We start from the raw sequence: 25,643 nt of genomic DNA, 5'->3' as shown, positions 1-25,643 counted from the left end.
TGGTAACATGCCTGTAATGAGGTCACCAAATGAGATAAGATGAAGTCTCACTGTGGAGCTTTGTAGGTTGAATGAATGTCTGCATTAAAGGGCCTGCCGGGTAAGAAGAGCCAACAAAGGCTCTTCTGACCCTGTGTTCTGTAGTCTGTGACAGTTTTGTTCTATAGAATATGGGACATGGGAGGTGGACAGCTACTGCTCTTACAAGTTTATGTGTTATAAAAGAGACATCTGGTGGATTACTGGATAAGGTTTATTCCTTAGGAAATCTTCCGCAGATACACAAACTAAAAAGGAACAAACAAAAATAAATAAGAATGTACATTTTGTTAAATAACCAAGTTTAAAAATGGAATATGTGTTATGGGAACTATATATTATTATTGCTCTTTACTAATTCTTTTTTCCCCCTTTTTTCTCTAGATTTTACATTGTGCAGTAGGTAAGTATGGAATTCCCCCCTACTATGTACAGTGGGTTCTGCTTTTTTTAGAAGTCATAAATAATAGGTCAACTTGATTATGACTTAATATTGAGAAAACAAAGCTATTTAATTGTTGTATATAAAATTGCTTACATTGGCATGGCTTCTGGTGTCTTAAATGACAGGTACTACTTAGATGTTATCACTGAACCATTTATTAAATGTCACAGCTGTTTCACTGTGTCAATTTAAAGAGGCCCCTCTCATCTTGTTATAAGGGTGACAGAAGCACTAGCATATTCATTAAAATGTGACTTGGGGTCCTGATTCTGGGCTATGTATAAAGCCCTCTCTGTGATCACTTGAATATTACATGCTTTTTCCTTGTGTTTAAAATGGAGTACTACATATATTGCCTATCTCCCAGATGAATACTGAGTGAAGGTAAGAGGGATTGGTAAAATCTAAGTATAGAGAGTTATATAAATGTAAGGGATTTCTACTAAAAGCAGATGCAGTGTGTTTTCTTTTGGGGGGAAGGGGCAGGTCATCAAATTCGGCTTCAGAACCGAGGTATAGCTTCTTCTCTGGGGTGGGCTAGACCCTTCTAATCAAATCAAAATCAGTTCTGGAAAGTTGACAGATTCTGTAGAGTAAGGCCATGCTGGTTGCTGTGAGTTTGAACTTGTCTCTGAAAGGGAGGATTTACAGTTGACCTCAGGAAGCACCAAAGGTCTGAAAACTCCAGAATCATGCATCCAAACCATTTTGGTCCTGTCAACTTAATTCACAATTAAGTGGGTACTTCCTGTATTCAGGGCACTGTGCTTGGCACTGTGGAATTCAGAGAAGAGGAGACTTAGTTCAGAAGGACACACAGGTGGACACACAGCAAGCTATCCCCTGTAGGTCTTGCAGGGTCACTCTGAAACCTGGCTCCATTAATTTTAAGGAAGACAAAGCATCTTTGTTGTAAACAGCTGCACCTCAGCTAATTTTATGCTAGGAAGAAGGTCTACAGTTGGGTTTCTCATGATTTGCAGAATTTTGTATGCTTGTGTCTATATTTATTTTAGGGGCGGCTGGGTAGAATTCAAAGCTTTCATTAGATTCCCACAGGAGTATGTGATCCCCAAAAGCTTAAAAAACACTACTTTAGAACCTTTAAGCAAGAGATTTGAAAGGGGCTTGGTGGGGCACCTGGGTGGCTCAGTCGTTAAGCGTCTGCCTTCGGCTCAGGTCATGATCCCAGGGTCCTGGGATCAAGCCCCGCATCGGGCTCCCTGCTCGGCGGAGAGCCTGCTTCTTCCTCTCCCACTCCCCCTGCTTGTGTTCCCTCTCTCACTGTGTCTCTCTCTGTCAAATAAATAAAATCTTTAAAAAAAAAAAAAAGAAAGGGGCTTGGAGTCTCATCTGCCACATGGTCTGCTTTCTCAGAGGTTATGGGACTTGGGCTGTGTCACATAGCCAGTAAAGGGGTTTTAGCTGATGTACCATTTCACACACGTTTCCTATTTAATCCTTTATCTACAATTTTGAGATGAACAGTTTTGTCCTTAGATGGTTAAATGAATTTTAAGCATAAGCTTGCAGATTAGGGGATACATTTGGCCAGAGAGCGTTCTGGAACCACGTCAGACCTTTTCCACGTGATTGAACCCTGTGCCCCATTCTCCCCATTCTCTCCATTCTCTTAACCTTCAGCTGCCTTTAGATGCATGTTTTCTGAGCGTGTGTGCTACATTTTAATTAATATTTCTTGTATTTTAATACCCCGATTCCCTTTATCTTAGAATATATTTTCATACCTCTTTGTAAAATTTCCGCCCCTAGAAATAAGTTTCTGAGTATATGTATTCATTCATACCAGGAACATTACTGAATGCCTGGCAGGTGCGTGCCAGACATGGGGTTGGACAGTGAGAGTAGAAAGGTGAGCAGGCACAAGCTTGGGTTTAGGAAACCCCCAGTCAGATGGGCACCCTTCTGAGCTCCTCTGGAGGAGTGCGCTCCAGACTGTTCATGTCACACTCTGATAGTTTGTGGACAAGTGTCCCCAGGGCCTAGCATGGTACCTGACACATAGTAGATATTAAAAATTCCTTTTTAATTCCTCAAGAACCTTGCTCTGTCAGTGAATCTGTCTCCTGCATCCTCACTTTTTGTCATCCACCTTTTCCTTCTCACAGAATGCTCAGGGTATGCCATCCTAAAAATAGTTTTTTAACCTAACCTTTGACCCTACATTCCTCCCTTACCACTACTTAATTCCTTTCTGTCTCTTTTACCAGATTTACGGTGGACTCTTTCCCCTTCCACACTCCCATTAATACCTTAGGCCAGCAGTTGGATCTCCTTGTCCTAGTAAAACTACCCTTTGGTCTAAAATCAGCAACAGTTTCTGCTAAATTCTGAGGACATGTTTGGAACTTACTGGACTTCTCGACTACATAGGGCACCACTGATGACTCCCTCCATGAGGTCCTGCTCCTTTAGTTTCCATTATACTGAGCCGTTCTGGCTCTTTCTTGTCCTTTGTGGTTCTTTTCTTTCTTTGGGGGTTTTCTTTCTCTCCTTGACTCTTCATTGTGGGCATTCCGAAGGTCTGGCCTAACTCTTTGCTCTTCTGACTGAATATGCCCTCTATAGGTGATCTCTTCCCTTCTCATGCTGTGAGATACTTGTGACACCCACTTTTTTAACTCCAAGCCACCCCTGCACCCCAGACTCCAGATCATCCCTTTACCTGCTGGCTATCTGCTTCTGAATACGCACCTCCTTCTCAGTATGAGTCAGATTCCCAGACTTGTTCTGCCTCCCATATTCTCATAGTCAGGGGCACCACCAGCCACCAGCCCATTAGTCACCTAACCTAGACCCAGAGCTCACTCATGGCTCCTCCTCCTCCCTAGCCCCCACTCCCATAGCCAGGTGGCATTCAGATTTTATCATTTCTGTTTCCTGCACATGTTTCAGATTGTCCTGTTTTTTCATCACTATTCAGGGCCTTAGTATGCCTCATCTAGACTCCCATATGGGTCTCCCTGAACTTCTAGGCTTATAATATTAACAGTAATAATAAGAGCCATCATTTATTGAGCATTTACTATGTTCTAGTGCTTTACATTCATTACCTCATTTACTTCCCATTTCACAGGTGACAAGACTGAAGCTTAGGTTTTATTTTTTTCAAGGATTTTATTTATTTATTTTAGAGAGAGAACGTGAGCACAAGTCGGGGGAGGGACAGAGAGAGAGGGAAAAGCAGATTCCTCAATGAGCTCGATTCAGGACCTGAAATCATGACCTGGCCTGAAGTCAGACGCTTAACTGAATAAGCCACCCAGGCAGCCCCTTGGAAGGTTTTATATCTTGCCGAAGTTCACAGGTAATAAGCCCTAGAGCCAGGAATTGAACCTTTGGCTGTGTGACTCTAAACCCATGCTTCACATAGCCCTTGAGGGATTTAGTTAAAGAATAATTCTGAGCTGCTTGTTTTCCTGCTTAAAACCTTTCACTGGTTTCAACTTCTTCATGATTTGGACCCTGCTCGCCTCCCCAGCCTTACCTGTGCCCTGCCTCTCATTCCATGCTTCAGCCACCCTGACCTTTTTGTGAGTCTCCCCTGTTACCGTACTACCGCCCTACTTCCTGCCTCTAGTCTGTGCCAGGCTCTGCTCTCTGTCTGGAATGAGCAGCCCACCCCCTTCGGCTGGCAACTCTTCACCATTCTTCCTCCAATAAACCTACCACGCACTGGCTAGATTAGGCACCATTCTTCACCTTTCTGTAATATCCTGCACTTCACTGTTGTTGTACTTTCTGCCATGTATTATGGTCTATCACTGTACCTGTGTCCCCCACCAACACCACTGAATTTTTTGAGAACTGAGAACTATTTCTAATTGATTCTGTATCCCAGCATCTGACAATACAGGGCGCCTAGTGGGAGCTCATAATCTTACAAATTCTGGTGACATTTGTTTCAAAATATTTTCAGTTCTTTTAAAAAATAAGAATAAACTGTTTCTAGCATTAGTTTAAAGACAGTGCCTTATTTTTTATTCATACAACTCAAGTTTATTTTTGGAATGCTGGTTTCTTTTCTTGTGACTTTGTGAAACTTTTCACTGTAAGAATTTGGTCTTTTAAAACTTGTTTTGGAGCCTTGAGTTTACAGACTGTTTAGTTTACCTACTGTTGATGAAAAGTCCAGACCTCTGTCACACCTGGCTTATTCATCAGCTGTGTGACTTCCAGGAAGTGACTCAATTTCTGTGTACCTTGTTTCTTCCTCAACTAAAGGGGGATGATGCCCACCTCGTAGGGTTGTTGTGCAAATGAAAGGGGACATGCATGAGAAATACTTAGCATAGTGCCTAAAACATGGTAATGCTGAAAACTGCCCCCCAAAATGGGAGCTATGATTATTAACTAAAGCGACGTAATGTCACAGAATGTTAAAGTATAAGTATAACTTTTCCATATTCTTAGTTTTCTTAAATTATAATTTCTGTGTAAGTGAGTGCTTCAGGACCACTTATTCTTAGTTTGGGTTGGAGCTGCTTCTAGTTCACAGCTGTGACAATGCAAGTGGGCAAAAATAGCTCCAGAAACAGTACATTAAAATTCTGTATGAGGGGCTCATTTCTGTGAGAAGTCAAGCCTTCTGTCCGTGCAAAAGGGTTCCCATGCCCCAATTATTCCAAAGTCGGTGGTTTGTTCTCCATTGATAATGTAGAGATGAGAGTTCTGTTTTGGAGTTGGGGGAGTAATTTTGAACACGTATTGGGGATGTATTTTTTTTTTTCTAAGTAAGATATAATTGCCATCTAACACTGTTTCAGGTGTACAACATAATGATTTGATATATGTATACATTGCAAAACGATGACCACAATAAATTTAGTTCATGTCCATCAACTCACATAGTTATACTTTTTTTTCTTGTGATGAGAACTTTTAAGATGACTCTCTTAGTAACTTTCAAATATAAAATACAGTATTAACTATAGTTACCATGCTGTACATTAATTTTCCAGGACTTATTTATTTTCTAACTGGAAGTTTGCATCTCTTGACCACCACCACCCATTTCCCCCATCCCTACACTCTGGCATCCACCAATCTGTCCTCTATCTGTGAGTTTGGTTTGGGGTTTATTTTTTTCAGATTCCATATATGAGTGAGATAATGCAGTATTTGCTTTTCTCTGAGACAAGATTTCTTAAATACTGTGGTTGCAGCCCTCAACCCAAGATTGTAGTGCTTTATGTTTATGCAACATTTTTCTTTTTGGAAATGAGAATTTTTTTTAAAAAAAGACACTTTGAGGGGCGCCTGGGTGGCTCAGTCATTAGGCGTCTGCCTTCGGCTCAGGTCATGATCCCAGGGTCCTGGGATCGAGCCCCACATAGGGCTCCCTACTCAGTGGGAAGCCTGCTTCTTCCTCTCCCACTCCCCCTGCTTGTGTTCCCTCTCTCGCTATATCTCTGTCAAATAAATAAAATCTTAAAAAAACAAACAAACTCTGAGACATGTCTTTCACAAGACCATAGAGAAGGGTTCTGGTTTCTTTATTCATGTGGCACAATTTGTATTGAAAGAAGTCATTACCTATTTTCCTATGTTGTGTTTCAGATTAGATGTAGAAGAGGTATATGGGATATGGTGTGGTTCTCAGCTAACTTTGGAATATGGTTCTCCTTCTTTGTTGGATTGGAAAGTAGAGGTAGAGGGACTAGAGCTGAAGATACTCTTGGTTAAGACGTGACATTGTGCATTCGGTGAACCTTTGTGTTGGAAATTATACTGTCAATATAAATAACTTCGGAAGTTCTCTTTTGATTAAGTGTAGAACAGGAACTCAGTCATAGCCCAGAGGGTATTATGTCTAAAGTTGAGTATTAACACTTTGATATCATCAACAGACAAGGACAGAAACTCTTTTACTAAGATATTCTGGATTTGTGATTTCAAATATTTGTTGTATGTGCCAGCTTGCACTCCTTTCTCAAACGAATAACACCTTTTCTTTTATTTACTTATTTTTAAAAAGTGAATTTTAAGAAATTTGCAGTTGTATAAGTATTAGTAGGTAGGATGTGGCTTTAAACCTGACTTTATTAGCTAATAAATGGTGCCAGGGAGGAAGAAGAGCAGCTACTGGGGAGATGAGCACCAGAAACTACATCTCCTACCAGAAATCTTTTCCCTTCCACCAATTAGAGTGAATTAAATCCGTGTTAAACTGTAACATTTTTGCCTCCCACTTTGAGAGGGTAGAAGGTCAAGCTTTTAGCAGTCATTTACAGTGCAGTATTGTGAGGGGAAACTATTATCACATATTATTAAAACCAGACCCAGACCCCTCCATGTTGTAGTGGAAGAGAACTCTGGAAGGAAAGCATCCTGGATGGAAGGGATAATTCCTCTGGATTCGCTTACCTGGGATTCCCATTCCATCCCTGTTCCTGCCCAGTCCTCAGGGGTATGGCTTTAAACAAAAACTGCTTTCTTTGGTTCCACTTAGGTTAGCTGACATTTTTTTTTTTTTTTTTAAGATTTTATATTTGAGAACGAGAGAGCGAGCACAAGCGGGGGGGGGGGGGGGCGCGGGGCGGAGACAGAGTTAGAAGGAGAAGCGGGCTCCCCACTGAGCAGGGAGCCCGACGACGTGGGGCTCGATCCCAGGACTCTGGGATCATGACCTGAGCTGAAGGCAGATGCTTAACCGACTGAGCCACCCTGGTGCCCCAAGTTGACCTTTTTTAAATGAATTTTACCAAATAGTAAAGAAGAGCAGAAAGGGAATGAGTATCAAAATACAAATAGTATAAAAATACCCATATCCCCAAAGTAGAAATTCTAGATCCTGACCTCTACCTCCCCTTTTGTTATTGGGAGTGGGAGTTGACACAGTCACACAGTTTCTGTCTCTCTTCCACCCTGTTTTTAGTGTGCTCAACCCCAGGAATCCCCTACCCCTCTCCCCAGCCCATTTTTCTGACCCCCTCACAAAAGTGAATAAAAATGTTTCAGATTTAGATTCAGGTGTTGCTTTCTGCCTGGGGGCATGTTTAGTGGTGATAATGGCAAAGGGAAGAAGGAGTCCTTAGAGGTGGGAAAATGGACCTAACCTTTCCCAGCAGGCTAACCTGTCTCCCCTGCCTAGAGGCTTCTAAGGCTCCCCCTGGAGAGTTCCTGGGGAGCAGCAGGAGGATTAGAGACCTGGATAGGAGGTTGCCAGAATCAACCTTCACATCTTTGCAGTTCTGCCTTCGTCACTTATTAAGTACAGTCATTTCCCAATGTCCTGACAACCAGAGCTCTGTGTGAAGACCATATGACCATGGTCAAACCATAATCTTTCCCACAGTCAGGCCCTTCACAACAAACAGCCTAGCTTAGTCTCCTTCTGCCTTGGCTCTTCATTCATTCTGTTGCCTCCTGATCAAATTTTGCCTCCTCCCCTCCAGAAAGGAAGCAAAGAGGAAGGACAGATAGTTTTAGCACCTGCATCTTCTGTTCCTGGTACCCAAAGCTAAAACACTTGTTCTCTAAATAAACTTTGTGTCTTCGCACCTCCATAATTTTGTACGTGCAGTCTCTTTGCCTGGAACACCCAGCTCTGTCAGTTGTTCCTTGCTCTGTATGAATGTACTGAGATGAAGGGAAGGGAGAAATAGAGCATGTTCATTAGGAGCCCAAAGTGCCTGAGCAGGGAAGGTGGGAGACTTATCCTGAGCCCACGCGCACTGCCCGGCACCTGGCCAGCACTCAGGAAGCTGTAGCAGCTCCCCCGCTGATGATCAGTGGGCAAAACTTGACCTCTGAGGGTTTCTGGGCCCCGTCAAGGTTCAGAGAAGGGAAAGCCATGAAGAGAGCCTAGATTGGGGAGTTTTACCCTCTGCCATCCTTGTAGGAACAGCTAGGACTTTGGTTTGAATAGAAACCTGTTACTGAGATATTTAAAGTATCTTCTCTCTAAGATAATATTGTAGCGTCCGGTCCTTCAGAAACCAGGCTAAGGCAAACCAGGCCCTATTGGAAACGCTACTAGTTTTGTGACAAGTCAGATGTCCTCTGTCTAGACCTTAGTTTTCACATCTGAAGAACTAGGGGTTGGACTAGATAACAGATTATCTCTAACATTCCTTGTAACTTGATGTTCTGACGTTCCATGAAACTAATGTAGCTTCACAATTGAATTTCAGTTATCGGAGTAGTGATAGAAAAGGAGGATAGGCAAAATCTTTCAGTGTACCTGTGTATTAGTATGAGGAAACTATTTCAACAGTGCGCTGTTCCAAGTACTGTAGTTTCAGGAAATCTTTCCCCTCGACGCATTTTGAAAGCCACATCTCAAAGCAGAATTGAAATAGGAGATAAGCGCATGCTCATTTTCCATAGTACACATTTACCCATAGTCATCACTAGATGGCGCCCTTGTATTAGTAAGGAGATTTTTCTCTTGGAAGTTACAGACCTTCTGGAGAATTTCTAATAAAAATAGATCGTGGGGCGCCTGGGTGGCTCAGTCGTTAAGTGTCTGCCTTTGGCTCAGGTCATGATCCCGGGGTCCTCGGATCGAGCCCCACATCAGGCTCTCTGCCCCGCTGGAGGCCTGCTTGTCCCCCTCCCACTCCTCCTCTTGTGTTCCCTCTCTCACTGTGTCTCTCTGTCAATAAATAAATAAAATCTTTTTTAAAAAAATAGATTGTAATGAATCAATAGCTAAAACTGAGGAATGATCAAGTTTACCAGAAAAAAAGAGAAAGGGATGTTTTTCTGTCAAGTCTGATGATTTGATCACTAATATTGGAAGTAATGAAAAACTGGAACTTTCTGCATTACCCTGAAGGAAATTATCTTATAAATATTTCTTTTTTTTTAAGGTACCAAAGTGTCTTTAAAATTAAAAATAAGCCTTATTTGCTTTATTAAAAGCCAAGCCAAAAAAAAAAAAAAAACATTTCTCAGAAGTTCTCTGGTGAGATGGTTTGTGACAATCTGAAGTCAATAAACCTTTCATTTATGTTCTTAGCTTCAAAAGCAAACTTAGTTCAAGGAAGCTGGAAATACCATCTAGTGACTGAGTTGAGTAAATTCCATTGAGCCAAAAGGGGAAAGTTAGAGTTCTTTTTAGCAAAAGAATTATTTGATTTATGACTCACTGGCAGGAGTTGAATGGTTAAATAAATAATAAAGGGAGCAAGAATGCTTAGGAATATTTGTATGATAGTGGTATGTCTTTTTTTATAGCTCTGTACAGCTCTCCTGGGAGAGGATTATTTTCCTCCCCATTCATAGCAAATGTCTTTCCAATAATTTTTTTCTGTATGTTCTTTTAATTAGCAATCTGCATTTAAGATTTATCCATGTCTTTGTGTGGCTTGATAGCTCATTCCTTTTGATTTCTGGAATAGTATTCCATTGTATGGATGTACAGGTTTATCCATTCACTTATTGAAGGACATCTTGGTTGCTTCCAGTTTGGGATGATTATGAATAAAGATGCTGTAAATATTCACGTGCTGGTTTCATGTGGACAAAAAAAAATAATTTTGCATTTTCAAATCAGTAGAGTGTAAACCTGGTAGCAGAGTTGTTGGCTTGTGTCATAGGACTGTGTTTAACTTTGTAGGAATCTGCCAAATTGTCTTCCAGAGTGGCAGGACCACTTTGTATTCCCATCAGCAATGAAAGTGCCCATTGCTCTGCGTCATTGCCAGCAATTAGTATTGTGGATTTTAGCTATTCCAATACCTGTGTAGTGGTATCTTTTGTTTTAACATTCATTTCTTGAATGACAGATGATGTTGCATATCTTTTCATATTATTTGCCATCTGTGTATATTTTTTGGTGAGGTATCTGTTCAGATCTTTTGCTCATTTTGTAATTGGGTCATTTGTTTTCTTGTTGAGATTTAAGAATTCTTATTATAGGGGCGCCTGGGTGGCTCAGTCAGTTAAGCGTCTGCCTTCCGCTCAGGTCATGATCCTCTGGTCCTGGGATCAAGCCCCATGTCAGACTGTCTGCTCAGCAGGGAGCCTGCTTCTCCCTCTCCCTCTGCCTGCTGCTCCGCCTGCTTGTGTTCTGTCAGGTGAATAAATAAAATCTTCAAAAAAAAAAAAAGGCATTCTTATTATATTTTGGATACATATGTAGATATATATTTAGCAAACATTTTCTCCTAGTCTGTGACTTTTCTTTTCATTCTCTTAATAGTGTCTTTCGCAAATCACACGTTTTTAATTTTATCTATTTTTTTTAATTTTAAAGATTTTATTTATTCAACAGAGAGACGGAGAGAGAGAGCAGGGTGAGCAGCAGGCAAAGGGAGAAGGAGAAGCAGGCTCTCCACTGAGCAGGGAGCCCGATGCAGGGCCCAAACCCAGGACCCTGGGACCATGACCTGAGCTGAAGGCAGGCGCCCAACCAACTGAGCCACCCAGGCGCCCCACAAGTTTTTAATTTTAATAAAGTCTATCTTAACTACTTTTTTGCTTTCATAGATCTTGCTTTTGATGTTGTATCTAAAAAATCATCACCAGGGCGCCTGGGTGGCTCAGTCGGTTAAGCGACTGCCTTCGGCTCAGGTCATGATCCCAGGGTCCTGGGATCAAGTCCCACATCAGGCTCCCTGCTCTGCGGGGAGCCTGCTTCTTCCTCTCCCCCTCCCCCTGCTGATGTTCCCTCTCTCGCTGTGTCTCTCTCTGTCAAATAAATAAAATAAAAATCTAAAAAAAATAATAATAAAAAAGTAATAAAAAATCATCACCAAACCAAAGTTCATGTAGGTTTTCTCCTATGTTTTCTTCAAGATGTTTTATAGTTTTGTATTTTACAGATAGGTCTATGATCCATTTTGAGTTAATTTTTGTAAAAGACGTCCAGTCTATGTCTAGGTTCAGTTTTTTTGCATATGGATGTCCAGTTGTTTTAGTACTACTTATTGAAAAGATTATCCTTGCTCCACTGAATTATCTTTATGCTCTTGTCAAATATTAGTCGATTGTATTTGTGTTGGTCTATTTCTGGGCTCTCTATTGTATTCTGTTGACCTGCGTCTTATTGTTTTGCCTATAGCACACTGTCTTGCTTATAGTAAGTCTCAAAATTCAGTAGTATAATTCCTCCAACTTTGTTCTTTCTTCACTATTGTATGGGTCTTTTACCTTTCCATATAAACTTTAGAATCAGTTTGTTAATGTCTACAAAATAGCTTCCTGAGAATTTGAATGAGATTGTGTTGAATCTGTAGATCAAGCTGGGAAGAACTGATACCATAACAATATTGAGTCTTTCAGTACACAAATAGGGAATAGTTCTTCATTTATGTAGCTCTTCTTTGATTTCTTTCATTGTTTTGCAGCTTTCTGCATACAAATTGTTTTGTTAGATTTATTCCTAAGTATTTCCTTTTTTTGATGTTATTATAAATGGCCTTTTTAAATTCAAATTCTAGTTGTTTATTGCTAGTATGTAGGGAAGCAGTTGACTTTTATATATTGACCTTGTACCCTGCAACCTTGCTATACTTGTTTATTAGTCCCAGGAGTGATTTTGTAGATTCTTTGGGACTTTCTGCATAGACAGTCATGTCATCTGTGAATGATACAGTTTTATTTCTTCCTTTCCAATGTGTATACTATATACTTTTCAGGGTTTGGTTTTTTTTTCTTAACTGCAATAGGTACAACTTCCAGTTTGACATTCATAATGTTCTTTACTCAATAAAATAAAGATATTACCAGATCAGTTTTTCTCCACAACCAATTTTGAAGAAATACACTCTTCCTACTAATTCCTACTAATTCCTACTACTAATTCAATTTCTAAAACGGTCTTTTGCCCCCCACTTCTGGCCCGTGTGGCAGTCAGTGAGCTTATTCTTTCCATCTTTCTCACTCCCTTCTCCTCCCAGTTTTTTTTACTTATGTTATTTTTACTTTGTCTAAACATGTAACATCTGTATGTTGTTTTTCTGCCTTGTCTACACTTAAATATGTTAAATATTCAACCTTTTAGTTGGAGGAAACTCACCTCTAGCAGTGTCAGGGACTGTGAGGGCTGTCTCACTTATCACCCCACTTGTAAGCCAGGAGGTTCGTTTGTGACCAATGGGTGCTAATAGCATGCAGTGGAAGAACATGGAGCTTGGGAATCTACTGGTTTTAAAGTGAGGGGAAGCAGCTTGCTCTTTGTTTTCGAGGAGATGCTTCCTTACTCCTCAGTTACTCCATGCAGACACAAATACAAGAAACGTAGAAAGCTGTCAGTACCTTGCCTTTTTGGCATACACAACAGGAATGTGCAGGAATGCTCAGGGCCTGTGTCAGATTGCCTTTCCCAAAAGTAGCTTCTCAAGAAGGGCCTGTGCGCATAGTATTCCTCTAGTTCGTGGATGCTTAAAACGTTTTCTGTAGCCTTAAGATCTGAAGGAGCGATTTAGATGTAAAATCATCAGTTCACAGTTTTCTTCCCTTGGATTTCTTAAAAACACTGCTCCATTATTGCCTTGCTTATATGTTTCTCTTGGGAAGTCTGATGCCAGCCTAATTATTTTGCTCTTTTATTTGGTCTTTTTCCCTGAAAGCCCTAAGAATTTTTTTTCCCACTCTTATTAAAGTGTCATTGACAAATAAAAATTGTATATGTTTACGTTATACAGTGTGAGGTTTTAATATATTTATATGTTGTTAAATGATTACTACAATTAAGCTAATTAACATGTCATTTCACATAGTTTTTTTGTAGTGAGAACATTTAAGATGTACTCTGATCTACTTAGAAAATTTCAATTATACAGTATAGTATTATTAACTATAGGCACCATGCTGTACATTAGTTCTCCAGAACTTATTCTTCCTGCATATCTGAAACTTTGTACCTTTTTACCAACATCTCCCCATTTCCCCCATCTCCCCAGCTCTTGGCAACTGTCATTCTATTATCTGCTTATACGAGTTCAACTTTTTTAGATTCCACCTATAAGTGAGATCATGCAGTATTTTTGTTTCTTGCCTGGCTTATTTCACTTAGCATAATGACCTCCAGATTCACCCATGTTGTCTCAAATGACAGGATTTCCTTCTTCTTTAAGGCTGAATAATATTCTATACATATATTCTGTGTGTGTGTATGGATTGCGTATCAATATTTTCTTTATCCATTCATCCATCAGTAGACACTTAGGTTGATTCGCTATCTTGGCTCTTATGAACAATGCTGCAGTAAATATGGGAGTTGCAGGTATCTCTTCAAGATACTAATTTCATTTCTTTTGGATATGTATCCAGAAGTGGGATTGCTGGATTATATGGCAGTTCTGTTTCAAATTTTTAAAGAACCTCCATATTGTTTTCATAAATGCTGTACTAATTTACATTTCTACCAACAGTGTACAAGGGTACCTCTTCTCTGTAGCCTCTCCGACACTTATCTTTTGGCTTTTTAAGAATAGTTATTTTCGGAGCACGTGGGTGGCTCAGTCGATTAAGTGTCCAGTTCTTGATTTTGGCTTGGGTTATAATCTCAGGGTTGTGAGATTGAACCCCATGTTGGGCTCCACGCTGGGTGTGGAGCCTGCTTAAGATTCTCTTTCTCCCTTTCCCTCTGCCTCTCCCACTCCCCCATCTCTAAAAAAAAAAATTAAATAAACATCCTAAAAAAAAAGGAATACTTATTTTGGATACATATTTGAAGGGGTACATGATGTTTATGGCAGCATTGTCAACAATAGCCAAACTATGGAGAGAGCCCAAATGTCCACTGACTAATGAATGGATAAAGAAGATGTGTGTGTACGTACACACACACACACACACACACACACACAGGAATAATACTGAGCCATCAAAAAGAAAAATCTTTTCATTTGTAGTAATGTGAATGAAGCTAGAATGTATTATGCTAAGCAAAATAAGTCAATCGGAGAAAGACAAATACCATATGATTTCACTCATGTGGAATTTAACAAAACAGATGAACACATGGGAAGGGGAGAAGAAAAAGGAGAGAAGGAAACAAACCATAAGAGACTCAAGGATAGGGGCACCTGGGTGGCTCAGTTGTTAAGAGTCTGCCTTTGGCTCAGGTCATGATCCCAGGGTCCTGGGATTGAGCCCCGCGTCAGGCTCCCTGCTTGGCGGGAACCCCGCTTCTCCCTCTCCCACTCCCCCTGCTTGTGTTCCCTTTCTCGCTGTGTCTCTGTCAATTAAATAAAATCTTAAAAAGAGAGAGAGAGAGAGACTCAAAGATAGAGAACAAACAGAGGGTTGATGGAGGTAGGAGGGAGAGGGCTGGGCTAGACAGGTGATGGGTATTAAAGAGGGCACTTGTATTGAGCACTGGCCGTTGTATGTAAGTGATAAATCACTGAATTCTACACCTAAAACCAATATTGCACTGTATGTTAACTAGCTAAAATTTTTTTAAAATACAGTTTTTTTGGGGTGCCGGGGTGGCGAAGTCGGTTGAGCATCCGACTCTTGATCTCAGCTCAGTTCTTGATCTCAGGGTCAATGAGTTCAAGCCCCGTGTTGGGCCGCATGCTGGAGCCTACTTAGAAAAGAAAACAGGAGAGGGAGAGGGAGAGGAGAGATATAATAGGTGTGAGGTGGTATCTCACTGTGGTTTTGATTTGCATTTCCCTGATGATTAGTGGTGTTGGCCATTTCTTCATATACCTTTGGCCATTTATATGTGTTCTTTTTTTTTATTATTATATTCAGTTAGCCACTGTATAGTAACATCATTAGTTTTTAATGTAGTGTTCAATGATTCATTAGTTAAGTATAACACCCAGTGCTCATCACAACACGTGCCCTCCTCAATATCCATCACCCTGTTACCCTCTCCCCCGACCCTCCTCCCCTCTGAAACCCTCAGATTGTTTCCCGGGGTCCATAATCTCTCATGGTTCATCTCCCTCTCTGATTTCTCCCTCTTTGGATTTCCCTCCCTTCCCCTATGGTCCTCCGTGCTATTGCTTATGTTCCACATGTGAGTGAAACCATATGATAATGTATGTGTTCTTTTAAGAAATGTCTCTTCAGGTCCTTTGCCCATTTTCTAATTGGTTATTTGTTCTTGGTATTGAATTGTTTGAGTTCCTTATATATTTTGGATATTAACCCCTTATCAGATGTATGGTTTGCAAATATCTTGTCTCATTCCATAGGTTGTCTCTTCATTCTGTTGATTCTTTCCTTTGTTGTGCAGAAGCTTTTTAGTTCTATGCAATCCCATTTGTCTGTATTTTGTTGCCTGTATTTTTGGGGTTATATCCAAAAATAATTGCCCATATCAATGTCAGGGAGCTTTTTCCCTATGTTTTCTTCTAGTAGTTTTATAGTTTTGGATCTTACATTTAAGTCTTTAATTCATTATGAGTTGATTTTTGTGTATAGTGTGAGATAGGGATCCAGTTTCATTCTTCTGCATGTGGATATCCAGTTTTCTCAATACCATTATTGAACCCTTTCCCCATTGTGTTCTTAGCACCTTTTTCAAAGATCAGTTGACCATATTTGCATGGCTTTATTTCTGGGCTCACTATTCTGTTACTTTGGTCTATATATCTGTTTATATGACCATACCATGCTGGTTTTTTGTTTTTGTTTTCATACCCTAATGTTTTGATTACTGTAGCTTTGAAGTATATTTTGAAATCAAATAATGTGTTGCCTCCAACTTTGTTCGTTTTGCTCAAGATTGCTTTGGCTATTTGGGGTCTTTTTAGGTTCCGTGTAAATTTTAGGATTATTTTTTCTATTTCTGTAAAAAAAATGCCATTGTAATTTTGATAGGAATTGCATTGAATCTGTACATTGCTTTGGGTAGTATGGACATTTTAACAGTATTCTAATCCACAAACACAGGATATCTTTCCATTTATTTGTGTCTTTAATTTCTTTTCATCAATGTTTTATAATTTTCAGTGTGTAGATCTTTCATCCCCTTGGTTAAAATTATTACTGAGTATTTTTTTATGCTATTATAAATGGGACTTTTTAAAAATTTCTTTTTCAGGGCGCCTGGGTGGCTCAGTTGGTTAAGCGACTGCCTTCGGCTCAGGTCATGATCCTGGAGTCCCGGGATCGAGTCCCGCAACGGGCTCCCTGCTCAGCGGGGAGTCTGCTTCTCCCTCTGACCCTCCCCCCCATGTGCTCTCGCTCTCTCTCATTCTCGCTCTCTCAAATAAATAAATAAAATCTTTAAAAAAAAAAAATTTCTTTTTCAGATAGTTTGTTGTTAGTGTATATAAACACAACAGATTTTTGTATGTTGAATTTATATCTTACATCCTTACTGAATCATTTATTAGTTTTAACAGGTTTTTGGTAGAGTCTCTAAAGTTTTTTTATATATAAGACCATGTCATTTGCAAACATAGATCATGTTACTTCTTCCTTTCTGACTTGGATGCTTTTTCTTTCTTTTTCTTTCCTAATTGCTCTGGCTAGGACTCCCAGTACTCTAGTGAATGGAAGTGGTGAGAGTGGGCATCTTTGTCTTCTTCCTGATATTAGAGGAAAAGCTTTCAGCTTTCCACCATTGAGTATGATGTTAACTGTGGTTTTGTTGTATATTGCCTTTATTATGTTGAGATACATTTCTTCTATACTTAATTTATTACGAGTTTTTATCATGAAAAGGTTTTGAATTTTGTCAAATGCTTTTTCTGCATCTATTGAGATGATCATATGATTTTTATGCTTCATTTGGTTAATGTGGTATATCACATTTACTGATTTGCATATGTTGAACCATTCTTTCATCCTAGAGGTAAATCCCACTTGATCATCATAGTGTATGATTTTTGCTGTTGAATTTGGTTTGCTAGTGGTTTGTTGAGGATTTATACATCTGTGTTCATGAGGGATATTGGCCTGTAATTTTCCTTTATTGTAGTTTCCTTGCTTGGCATTGCTGTCAGGATAATGCTAGCCTCATAAAGTGAGTTTGGAAGTGTTCCCTCCTGTTTAATTTTTTGGACAAATTTGACAAGTGTTGGTACTCTTTAAATGTTTGGTAGAGTTTGCCAGCCAAGCCACCAAGTGCAGGGCTTTTCTTTGTTGGGTGGTTCTTGATTATTGATTCATTCTCTTTGCTCATTTATTGGTCTGTTGAGATTTTTCTGTTTCTTCACAATTCAATCTTGGTGAGTAGTATTCTAGGAATTTACCCATTACTTCTAGGTTATCAAATTTGCTGGCACATAAATGTTCATAGTTTCTTATGATCCTTTGTGTTTCTGTTGTATCAATTGTACTGTCTCTTTTCTCATTTATAATGTTATTTATTTGAGATTTCCTTTTTTTTCCCTTAGTCTAGCTAAAGGCTTGTCAATTTATCTTTCCAGAAAACCAACTTGGTTTCAATTGATCTTTTATGTTATCTTTCTGGTCTCTATTTCATTTATTTCTGATCTTTATTATTTCCTTCCTACTGCTTAATTTGGGCTTAGTTTATTCTTTTTCTAGTTCCATGAGGTATAAAGTTCGTTGTTTATTTGAGATCTTTTGTAATGTAAGCATTATTACTATAAACTTCTCTCTTAGAACTGCTTTTGCTGCATCCCATAAGTTTGGTATGTTGTGTTTCCATTGTCATTTGTCTCAAGATATTCTTTTATTTCCATTTTGGTTTCTAATTTTCCAATTTTACTCTAGTAAAAGTTACTAGTCTCGAATTTCATTCTGTGGTCAGAAAAGATGCTTAATATGATTTTAGTCTTCTTAAATTTTTAAGACTTGTTTTGTGACCTGACTTATGATCTAAATGGAGAATGTTCCATGTGCACTTTGCAAAGAATGTGTATTCTGCTGTTGTTGGATAGAATGTTCTGTATATGTATATGGGTCCATTTGGTCTCTAGTGTTGTTAATGTCCTCTGTTCTCTTATTGGTACCTGTCACAATGATCTATCCATTGTTGAAAGTGAAGTATTGAAGTCCTCTACTATTATTGTATTACTATCTATTTCTCTTTTCAGTTCTGTTAATATTTGCTTTATGTATTTAGATGCTGCAGTGTTGGGTGTGCATATATTTACAGTTGTTATATCTTCTTGATGAATTTACTCTTTTATCATTATATGGTGATCTTTGTCTCTTGTGACAATTTTTTACTTAAGATCTATTTGTCTGATAACGTTTTAGCCATCTCTGTTCTGTTGGTTTCCATTTGCATGGAATATCTATCTTCACTTTCAGCCTATGTGTCCTTAAAGCTAAAGCGTGTCTCTTATAGGCAGCAAAGAGTTGAATCTTTTTTTTTTTCTGTCCATTCAGTCATTCTGTCTTTTCATTGTAGATTTTAATCCATTTATGTGTAATGATTATTTTGAGTTCTTTTTCAGGCAGTTCATAGTTCTCCATTTCTTTAGGGTCAACTATTGGTGCTTTATTTTCTTATTTTGATGGTGTCATGTTTTTCTGATTATCTGTAACCCTTGTAACTTTGCATTGATGTCTGTGCGTTTGAAGAAGTAGTCACTTTTTTCCAGTGTTTATAGACTGGCTTTGACAGGGAAAGCCCTCTACCAGTACACCTGGCCAGAGATTCTGGGCAGGCTGTCTAATGGGGGTCTGCACAGGAGGTTGCTGCTGGAGTCGGGCAGGCTGGCCAGGTGCCTAGGTTAGTGGGTGGGTAGGCCTGGTGCCTGGGCACACTAGGATGGGTCTGAGTCTGGGTCTACAGGGTGGGCTTGGTGCCTGGGACTGCAGTGTCAGGCCTGAATCCTGGGTCCACAGGGACCTTCCAGGGACCACCTCTGGAAGCTGGGGCTGCAGTGGCCTGTCTAGCACTGGGATGGGCCTGAAACCTGGGTGCACAGGCATGGGCCTGGTCTAGTGCTGGGTTCTACAGATGGGGCCACAGGTGCAGGTCTGGTGCTGTGATAAAGTTGGGTGTTTACTTCCCTTTCCTTACCCCACAACAAAGGGTATCTCTCTCCGCACTGTATTACCCAGGCTTGAGATTGGGGTGACATAGGTAATGTGAAACTGCCCTTTCTCTTGTCTTCATTGAATGTTTTCTTATTTCTCTGCTTCAGCCAGGTACTGTAATCTTTCACCTAGAATTCTTAGCTCTTGTGAAGGTACTTTTGTTCTTGGATTGTTGTTCAAATGTTTTTGAGGGGATAAGCGCTGAATAATCCTATTCTTCCCCTTGCTGACATCACTGAGGATTTTTTCATTATATTTGAAGTCTAATACATTTACTAGGATATGCCTTACAGTTGACCATTATATGGCAATTTCCCTAGGTAATTAGTATGCCCTTTTGATATGTAGATTCAGGCCTTCTTTTATTTCTGGAAAGCTTTATTGGATTATAGTTTTAAATTTTAGTTCTGTTCCATTTTTCTGTTTTTCTTTCTCAGGGACTCCAAATGTATGTACAAGCATACCTCAGAGGTATTGTGGGTTTGGTTCCAGACCACTGTAATAAAGCGATTATCAGTTTAAGAGAGTTAAATGAATTTTTTAGTTCTCAGTGCATATAAAAGTTATGCTTACACTGTACTGTAGTCGATTAAGTGTGCACTAACATTATGTCTAAAACAACAATGTACATACCTTAATTTAAACTTTATTGCTGTGGTGCCTGGGTGGCTTAGTCGGTTAAGCATCTGCCTTCAGCTTGGGTCATGATCCCTGCATCCAGGAATCAAGCCCCATGGCGGGCTCCCTGCTCAGCCGGGAAGCTGCTTCTCCCTCTCCGTCTGCAGCTCCCCACCCACCACTCGTGTTCTCGTGTACTCTGCACGCTCTCTCGCTCTCAAATAAATAAATTTTAAAAAATCTTTTAAAAAAATAAATAAAAATACTTTATTGCTAAAAAATACTAGCCATCATTTGAGTGTTCAACTAGTCATAATCTTTTTCCTGGTGGAGGGTCTTGCCTCAGTGTTAATGGCTGCTGACTGATCAGGGTGGCGGCTGCTGAAGGTTGGATGGCTGTGGTAAGTTCTTACAATAAGACAGCAGTGAAGTTTGCCATACTGATTGAATCTTCCCTTCAGAAACAGCTCCTCTGCGGCATGCAATGCTGTTTGGTAGCATCTTACCCGCAGAACTTCTTTCAGAATTGGAGTCAGTCCTCTCTCACACCCTGCCGCTGCTTTATCAACTAAGTTTGTATCATACTCTAAGCCCTTTGTTGTCATTTCAAGAGTCTTCACAGCATCTGCGCCAGGAGTAGTTTCCATCTCAAGAAACCACTTTCTTTGCTCATCCATAAGATGCAACCCTTCATCCATTAAAGTTTTATCATGAGATTGCAGCAATTCGGTCACATCTTCAGGCCCAACTTCTAATTCTAGTTCTCTTGCTGATTCCCCCACATCTGTACTTACTTCCTCCCCTGGAGTCTTGGACCCTCAAAGTTATCCATGAGGGTTGGAATCAACTTCTTCCAAACTCCTGTGAATGTTGATATTTTTTTTTTACTTTTTTTTTTTTTTAAGATTTTATTTATTTATTCATGAGAGACAGAAAGAGAGAGGCAAAGGAAGAAGCAGGCTCCCAAGGAGCAGAGAGCCCGATGCGGGACTCGATCCCAGGACCCTGGGATCATGACCTGAGCCGAAGGCAGACGCTTAACCATCTGAGCCACCCAGGCGCCCGAATGTTGATATTTTGATCTCTTCCCATGAATCATGAATGTTCTTATGACATCTAGAATGGTGAATCCTTCCAGTAGGTTTTTAATTTACTTTACTCAAATCTATCAGACACAGATCTACCTTTGGCAGCAGTATTCTTACAAAATGTATTTCTTAAATAATAAGACTTGAAAGTCAAAATTACTCCCTGATCCATGGGCAGCAGAATGGATGTTGTGTTAGCAGGCATGAAAACATTAATCTAGTTGTACATCTCCTTCAGAGTACTTGGATGACCAGGTACGTTGTCATTGAGCAGTTACATTTTGAAAAGAATCTTTTTTTCTGAGAAGTAGGTCTCAACAGTGGGCTTGACATACTTAGTAAACCATGTTGTAAACAAATGTGCTGTCATCCGAGCTTTGTTGTTCCATTTACAGAACATAGGCAGAACAGATTTAGCACAATACCTAAGGGCCCTAGGATCTTAAAATGAGCGCTGGCTTCAACTTCAGGTCATCAGCTGCATTAGCCCCTAACAAGAGAATCAGGCTGTCCTTTGAGGCTATGAAGCCAGGCATTGACTTCTCTTCTCTAGCTGTGAAAGTCCTAAATGCCATCTTCTTCCAACAGAAGGCTGTGTTATCTACATTGAAAATCTGTTGTTTAGTGTGGCCACCATTATGAATTATCTGAGCTAGATCTTCTGGAGGACTTGCTGCAGTTTCTCCATCAACACCTGCTGCTTCCCCTTACACTTTCATGTTATGGAGATGGCTTCTTTCCTTAAACCTCATGAACCAACCTCTGCTAGCTTCCAGCTTTTCTTCTGCAACTTCCTCACCTCTCAGCCTTCCTAGAATTGAAGAGAGTTAGGGCCCTGCTCTGGATTAGGCTTTGGCTTAAGGGAGTGTTGTGTCTGCTTTGACCTTCTATCCAGACCACTCAGACTTTCTCCATATCAGCAATAACGCTGTTTTGCTTTCTTATCATTCATGTGTTCACTGGAGTAGCATTTTTAATTTCCTTCAAGAATTCTTCCTTTGCATTCCCAAATTAGCTAACTCTTTGGCACAAGGGGGTCTAGCTTTTGGCTTGTCTCAGCTTTTGACATGCCTTCCTCATGAAGCTTAATCATTTCTAGCTTTTGATTTAAAGTGAGAGAGAAACTCTTCCTTTCTCTTGAACACTTAGAGGTCATTGTAGGGTTATTAGTTGGCCTAATTTCAGTAGTGTTGTATCTCAGGGAATAGGGAGGCCCAAGGACAGGGAGAGAGATGGGGAAACAGCCCATCAATGGAGCAGTTGGAACACGTACAACATTTATCAGTTAAATTTGCCATGTTATATGGGCAACAGTTCATGTTGCCCCAAAACAATTACAATAGTAACATCAAAGATGACTGATCACAGATCACCATAACAAATACAATAATAATGAAAAAGTTTGAAATATTGCAAGAATTATCAGAATATGACAGAGACACAAAATGATGAAATGCTATTGGGAAAATGGCACCAATAGACTTGCTTAAAGTAGGATTTGCCATAAACCTTCAATTTGTGGAAAAACATAACATCTGTGAAGTGCAGTAAAGTGAAACACAATAAAAGGAGGTGTGTCTCTATGTTGGATCTTCTTTGCCTCTCTTCCATCCACTTTTTCTCTGATCCCTTTTACTTATTTATCTCATTTTCATTCTCTTGGTGGCTTTTCTTCATTTCTTCAGTGCCCTTTATTAAATTTTCATTTGAATCTATTCTCCTTTGATCACCTTGAAATTAGTCTTCATTTCAGGTATGATTTTGTCTTTTTTCTTTCATTCTATTCTGAGTCAATCAATTTTTGTTTTGCTTCTGCCTGCTTTTGTCCATTTCTGTTCTTTTAGTTTCTGAACTTCTTGTTAAAAATAATTTTTCATATCCTCAAGTGCTTATTTAAGCATATTTAATTCAGTTTGGAGTATTGTGTTTAAGTTTCCTTGTGATTGATTTTGTGGAGTGCATTTTCATTAGCTGAAATGTTTTGATCTTTTTTTGTTTTCTTCTGATAATAGCTTTGCATAGTTGTAAATTGCTTTCATCTATTCACTTTGTGGAAAGGGTTGGAAGTTTGAGTTCGTTTTTAAGATTCCTAGTTTGAGAAAACTTTTATCTGTAAATGTAGTGAATGTAGCCCCTTCAACTTGAGCGCCTTTATGTGAGGAGGTTATTGGAGGGAGAAATTGTATGCCCATCAATTGTTTTAGCTCTAATTTGTGTTGTGGGAATCTAAATTTCCCCATCTCTTTTCTCCTTCACCATCTGGTCACTAGAAGGCACCTGTCCCTACCCTTTTTACCCATTTCTTCCCAGAAGCAGTGCTTTCTTGGGACTGCCACTCGAGTCCCCTGGACGGAAGTCCCTCCCCTCTAGCTGGTGCTCTCATTGACAAGGTGTTTTTTCAGTGTTTTTGTACTTAGGATAGACTGCTTCTCTCTGTGGTGACTTTAGTTCAAACTTAGGCCCTCTGGGGCGCCTGGGTGGCTCAGTTGGTTAAGCGACTGCCTTCGGCTCAGGTCATGATCCTGGAGTCCCGGGATCGAGTCCCGCATCAGGCTCCCTGCTCAGCGGGGAGTCTGCTTCTCCCTCTGACCCTCCTCCCTCTCATGCTCTCTGTCTTTCATTCTCTCTCTCTCAAATAAATAAAATCTTTAAAAAAAAAAAATACAAAAAACTTAGGCCCTCTGTTCCTCTTTTCTCTTTTCCATGTCTTATGTCCAAACTCCTCACTTTCCGCAAAGGTTTGCAGTGGCAGTTCAAAAGATAACTCTGCTGGAATTTGGTATTTGTTTTTCTACTTCCAGATGATTTGTGCCTGTAGTTGTCTATGTCTTTTAGTTATAGTGAGGATGTATGTTTTGTATTGATTTGTTATTTTTGATCTGTATAGCTATTTGGAGGATGCATAGTATTGTTATATAGATGTGATTTTTATTTAGTTCTCTGTTTTTGAATATGTAGGTGGTTTTAAAATATGCAAATTATAACTGTACCTATAGCTAAGTCTTTGCACAGCTGTGATTAGTCTCTACAGATAAATTCCTAGAAATAGGTTAACAGTAATATTACATTATAATACTTTTACTAATGCATACTTTCCAGTTGCCCTTCAGAAAACCTCCAAGCATTTATTGAATTTCTGCTGGGTGGCAGGTACTGTGCTGACTAAACATGGAGAATACAAATACCCAGTCCTGCTCTCAAGCCAAGGACACAGACATGAAGCACAATGTGACCAAAGTTTTGCCCAAAGGGTAAGGTAAAAGCAGTATATGAGCACAGGAGAGGTGAGAGTACATTTTGGAACCCTTTTCTATTATAAACAAACTCACACGTGTCTTCACAGAATTCTTCCTCAGCTTTCTTACCTTGATGGAACCCTGGCTCTCTGAGGACACACTTCTCCTGCTGCCCCTCACAGTGGGGTGACTCACTCATCCACCCGCCCAGTCTCTTGCCCAGCTCTTGCTGGCCTTAGGCCACCTGCCCCTGTCCTTAGACTCGTACATGGGCTCTTCTTTCTCCCTATGGCCCTCAAATGTGAGTGTTCCCTCTGCTTTGGCCCTGAGCTGCCTTTTTTCCCCTTATACAATCTCTCTGTGTGACCTCATCATACCTTCCCTGTGGCTTCAGTGGCCCCCACATATTCACTTCTGGGCCACATCTGTCTCCTGAGTTTCTGTCCCAGCTGTCTGTAATCTCCACTTGGTTACTCTGCAGAAACGTCAGACTCAACATGTATAAAGCTTAACTCATCACTGTAAGCCAGGCCTGCTTTCTCCTGTTCTCTGCTGGACCTGTTCAAAGCATTAGCAGTTTCTACTGGTTACCGAATTCGAAACCTGGGGGTAAGCCTTGACTTTTTGCACACTCTGTCTCTCTCTTTTCCTTCAGGAAGGAAGTTTCTCTGCCTCTATATTTATCCTCTCTCTTTTTGCACTCATGTCCTATCCTGAAACTCTCTTACCCTTCTTTCTCTTCCTTCATGCTTTTCCCCCCTTCCTTTTATTTCTCTCACCACTTCATTGTTGCTCATTTTCTCCATTTCTCTTTTTCCACTTCCTTACCCATTTGTTCCCTCTGTATTACCTGTTCTCAGACTCTAGTCAGCCCTCACTGCCAGGTATTAGTCTTGGTCATGCCTCTGCTCTTCTTCCTTTGGAGAATTTGAGTTTGGTTGGGACAGCTTGAGGCCAGAGTACCATTTCTAAAGCCTGGGGCAGAGGAGAATGGGGTGGGCAAAGTATCAAATACTTCTAAACTAGAAGCCAACTTGCTGCGCTCTCCCTCTCCCTTCTACTCCAGGAAATAGCCAGTATTTGTCTTCTGAGCATAACATGAGTTCCCAAGTGACAGCTCTGGGGTGCCTTAAAAGCCACAAACAGTTAAAACTTGGGTGCAAGAAGCACCCCCAGAAAACTTTCAGCCTGATAAGAGACCCAAATGATCAGGAATGAGGGCTTTAAAGAAATATCAATCAGTGAACATCAGCTAATCTTGGTGTGTTTATGGTGGCTCTTTTTCACAACCTTCTTGAGACTTGGTTCATCATTAGC

General features: G+C 40.1%; 1 protein-coding gene across 5 annotated transcripts in view; it reads left to right on the top strand.

The window, feature by feature from the left end:
- Positions 1–25,643, top strand: part of HACD2 (3-hydroxyacyl-CoA dehydratase 2) — a 113,739-nt gene that overhangs the window by 25,895 nt on the left and 62,201 nt on the right. For all 5 annotated transcript variants that reach the window (XR_010405243.1, XR_010405228.1, XR_010405224.1 and 2 more), the window contains exon 3: positions 424–442. Coding sequence is in view for 2 of the 5 variants with exons in the window: in XM_045903004.2 (XP_045758960.1) it covers positions 424–442 (19 nt within the window). In the remaining 3 variants the exon portion in view is untranslated. The remainder of the gene's footprint in view (positions 1–423; positions 443–25,643) is intronic.

Source organism: Mirounga angustirostris, unplaced genomic scaffold, assembly GCF_029215605.1.
Source record: "Mirounga angustirostris isolate CCGP_5_RB_7025 unplaced genomic scaffold, mMirAng1.0.hap1 SCAF_1, whole genome shotgun sequence".
NCBI lineage: Eukaryota > Metazoa > Chordata > Mammalia > Carnivora > Phocidae > Mirounga > Mirounga angustirostris.
Note: the sequence above shows the minus strand (reverse complement) of the source record. Positions and strands in the feature narration are given on the sequence as shown.